Consider the following 3,475-nt stretch of genomic DNA (forward strand, 5'->3'; position numbering starts at 1 on the left):
TCTCTCTCTACTAACCTGCCTCAGCGGCTGCTGCTGACGGAGTTCAGTGTTGAGATAAGATCAAAAGGATATAGACTGGTCTTCGGAAAGGTGTAATTTACAGACACCCAACATAGACCTTCACATGGGAGAGAGAGCGAGAGAGGAAATTTCAACGAAGGAAGGGGGCATTCCAGAGTTAGAGGTGGGGAGTCTTTGGAGCTCCCCTGAACCGTAGGTTTCATGGTCCACATGCTCGATGTGGACCTGTCAATATAAAGCTTCCCCGTCGAGCATCTGAGGATGAATCACTAACTCACTGTGGGACGCAGTTTTAGGAGATGACTGCCCCTAATCGATTTGATACATCATCCAAGTAGAGGATATGTTTGTGAGGTATGTGAGTAACATGATGCGTGGGGAGAAGATGGAATATAGTAAAATGAGATACTTTGGCAGCCATCTCATGGCGAGGAGGTGCATTTCCCTTCTGAGAACATATCTACATCCGGTTTCCTCTTCTTACCACCTCAATTATTTATATCCCCCAGCCGCCAAGCACAACCATCCAAATTGCTCTATCTTTCTGTCACACATAGACACACCACAAGTAATTCCTTCCTCTCTCTCTCACTCTCTCTCTCTCTCTCTCTCTCTCTCTCTCTCTCCAAGACAAGAACAACTCAAGCCATCACAAGCACACAGGTATGCAGATAGGAAGAACAGCTTGAGCCAGAAGTTGAAGGCGCCCTGCTTCTTTCACACCTCTTCTCTCTTCTTCCCTGACAGTATTTTCTCTGCCAGAACCATCATGGAATGTTTCTGAACCTTAATCTACAGAAAGGAGAGATCGGTAGACACCGAAGAGGAAGAGTACAGGAGGGAAGGGAGGTGGTGATCATGGAGGAGACCCTCAAGTCCCTCTCCTTAGACTACCTCAACCTCCTCATCAATGGCCAGGCCTTCAGCGACGTCACCTTCAGCGTCGAGGGCCGCCTCGTCCACGCCCACCGCTGCGTCCTCGCGGCCCGCAGCCTCTTCTTCCGCAGGTTCTTCTGTGGCTCTGACCCCTCTTCGCAGAGGAGGCCTGGCGGGGCCGCCGTCATCCCGGTGAATTCGGTCACCTACGAGGTGTTCCTGCTGATCCTGCAGTTCCTGTACAGCGGGCAGACGGCCGTGGTGCCGCAGAAGCACGAGCTCCGCCCCGGCTGCGGCGAGCGAGGCTGCTGGCACACCCACTGCACCGCCGCGGTCGACCTCGCCCTCGACACCCTGGCCGCCGCTCGCTCCTTCGGCGTGAAGCAGCTGGAGCAGATCACCGAGGTCTCCTCTCAAACACACACCTATATAGCTCGGCCAATCCTTCCTTCTCCCAATTCTTGGGGATCAGATAGATAGCTACTACTAGTGTCGTTCACAGTGAAGCAAGCGGCAATCCTTTTTGTTTGGACGTCTCTGTCTACTATTACTTCTGTTGCTCTTCTTCTTCTTCTTCTTCTTCTTCTCCTCCTCCAAAATTTCTCCTGCTTCTTTTCACTGTACGTAAGGTACCTCTACAGCAACTTCTATGAGCGGGTCTCTTTCACTAATCTGACCATCTTTCTATCACCATAGGCATCTCTAAGTTAGGCTTTTCCCTCCCTCGATAGATCCTCCTCCTCTTCATCATTCCCTATTCCTTGAACTGGGTGCGCTTTTGCTGACTCCCAACGCAATCACCAGCTGCATCGCTCCCCAAGAAGAACTCTCTGTCTTCCTCTTCCTATATTTTATGCAAGGATTCAACCGGGAAAAGTCCTTCTAGTTTGTTATCTGTAGCAAAGTCATGTCCTACTGTGTGTTGTTCATCCTTGCTGCCAATGGGTGCAGAAGCAATTAGGTAGCATGGTGGAGAAGGCGTCGATCGAGGACGTGATGAGGGTCCTGATGGCGGCGTGGGAGCAGGACATGCAGCAGCTGTGGACCACCTGCTCGCTCCTCGTCGCCAAGTCGGGCCTCCCGGCGGAGTTGCTCGCGAAGCACCTCCCGTTCGACGTGGTCGCCAGGATCGAAGAGCTTCGTCTCAGGTCCTCCCTCGCTCGCCGGCCCTCCTTCCTCGCGTGCCACCACTACACCCACCCGATCGACGTCGCCATCTCATCTGCTGACATCGAGGACCACCACCAGAAGATCCGCCGCATGCGTCGCGCGCTCGACTCCTCCGACGTCGAACTGGTCAAGCTGATGGTCATGGGGGAGGGGCTGAACCTTGACGACGCGCTCGCGCTCCACTACGCCGTCGAGAACTGCAGCCGCGAGGTCGTCAAGGCTCTACTCGAGCTCGGTGCGGCCGACGTCAATTGCCTGGCGGGTGCCGCCGGGAAGACGCCGCTCCACATCGCTGCCGAGATGGTGTGCCCCGACATGGTGGCCGTCCTTCTCGACCACCATGCCGACCCCAACATTCGCACCACGGACGGCGTCGCCCCGCTCGACATACTTCGCACCATGACCTCCAACTTCCTCTTCAAGGGTACGCTGCCGGGGCTGTCGCACGTCGAACCCAACAAACTCCGGCTGTGTCTCGAGCTAGTCCAGTCTGCTGCATTGGTCATGTCTCGCGACGACGCTAACTATGGTGCCGGAACCAACCCAAGCACGGCCATCTACCCACGGACGAACCCGGAAACAGGTGCTTGCAACGCAACTCCCTCGAGCTCGAGCATGATCAACCTCAGCCTGGATTCAAGAATGGTGTATCTGAATCTTGGCATGGCAGAGCAATTCGGATGCAAGATGGATGATAATGGTGGGGACGAAAGAAGCCCATCATCCTTGTATCCCTCCCATGGCTTCCCATGACTACAGCTATGTAAGATCTGAAAGACCACCTACTTCTCTCTGGTTACTATCGACAACACATCGGTCACATCATTCTCCAAGAGAGAGAGAGTGTGTGTGTGTGTGTCTGTGTGAGTCAGAATGCACAGAAGCAATGGAGTTCAGTAAGCGATGATACTGTTGTATCCATTTGCAAAGGCTCTTGTTGTTTTTGGAGGAATAGGAAGAAGGGACATGTGCAGCTGCATCCTCTTCACCATTGTTTCTAGTACTTTTTTGGTCTATTAGCTGATGGGGGTGCACCAGCATGTGGGGGAATGGAAGAGGGAGACAACAAGAATCTAAGTAAGCTGTGAATGGTGGAGGAGATGCAGGTCAATCTCTTTGTCTTCCTTGTTCACATATCTCATCACACCAAGAACTTGATGGAGGCCAATTCTCTTCTACACACAGTGAAGCAGTATTGCAGGATTTCTTGAAACTTTTAGCAACTGTAGCCTTCTATTATTCTAGCAGGATCAACAACACATCCCTTGTCTTGCATGAATGTGGCATTGAGCATGACAACACTACAACATTATTGATGACTGTTCTCCCATCAATTTTAGTGTAGCTAATTCCTTTTTTTTCTCTCTCTCTCTCTCTCTCTCTCTTTCTAGGTTTCTTTTTGAGTCTC

The 3,475-nt window shown here is 52.2% G+C and overlaps 1 protein-coding gene across 2 annotated transcripts; it reads left to right on the forward strand.

Annotated features, from left to right (window-relative positions):
* The first annotated feature begins 554 nt into the window (after positions 1–554).
* Positions 555–3,067, forward strand: LOC135588028 (BTB/POZ domain and ankyrin repeat-containing protein NPR5-like). 2 transcript variants are annotated; one of them, XM_065079958.1, is made up of 3 exons: positions 555–684; positions 820–1,302; positions 1,849–3,067. In XM_065079958.1, exons 2-3 carry the CDS (start codon positions 880–882, stop codon positions 2,818–2,820), a joined length of 1,395 nt encoding a protein of 464 aa, XP_064936030.1. In that variant the 5' UTR covers positions 555–684; positions 820–879; the 3' UTR covers positions 2,821–3,067. The 2 variants fall into 2 exon arrangements, with proteins under 2 accessions (XP_064936030.1, XP_064936029.1); XM_065079957.1 differs by lacking the exon at positions 555–684 and having other exon boundaries at positions 695–1,302.
* Positions 3,068–3,475: the final 408 nt, after the last annotated feature.

Source organism: Musa acuminata, chromosome BXJ1-8 (genome assembly GCF_036884655.1).
Source record: "Musa acuminata AAA Group cultivar baxijiao chromosome BXJ1-8, Cavendish_Baxijiao_AAA, whole genome shotgun sequence".
NCBI classification, from domain to species: domain Eukaryota; kingdom Viridiplantae; phylum Streptophyta; class Magnoliopsida; order Zingiberales; family Musaceae; genus Musa; species Musa acuminata.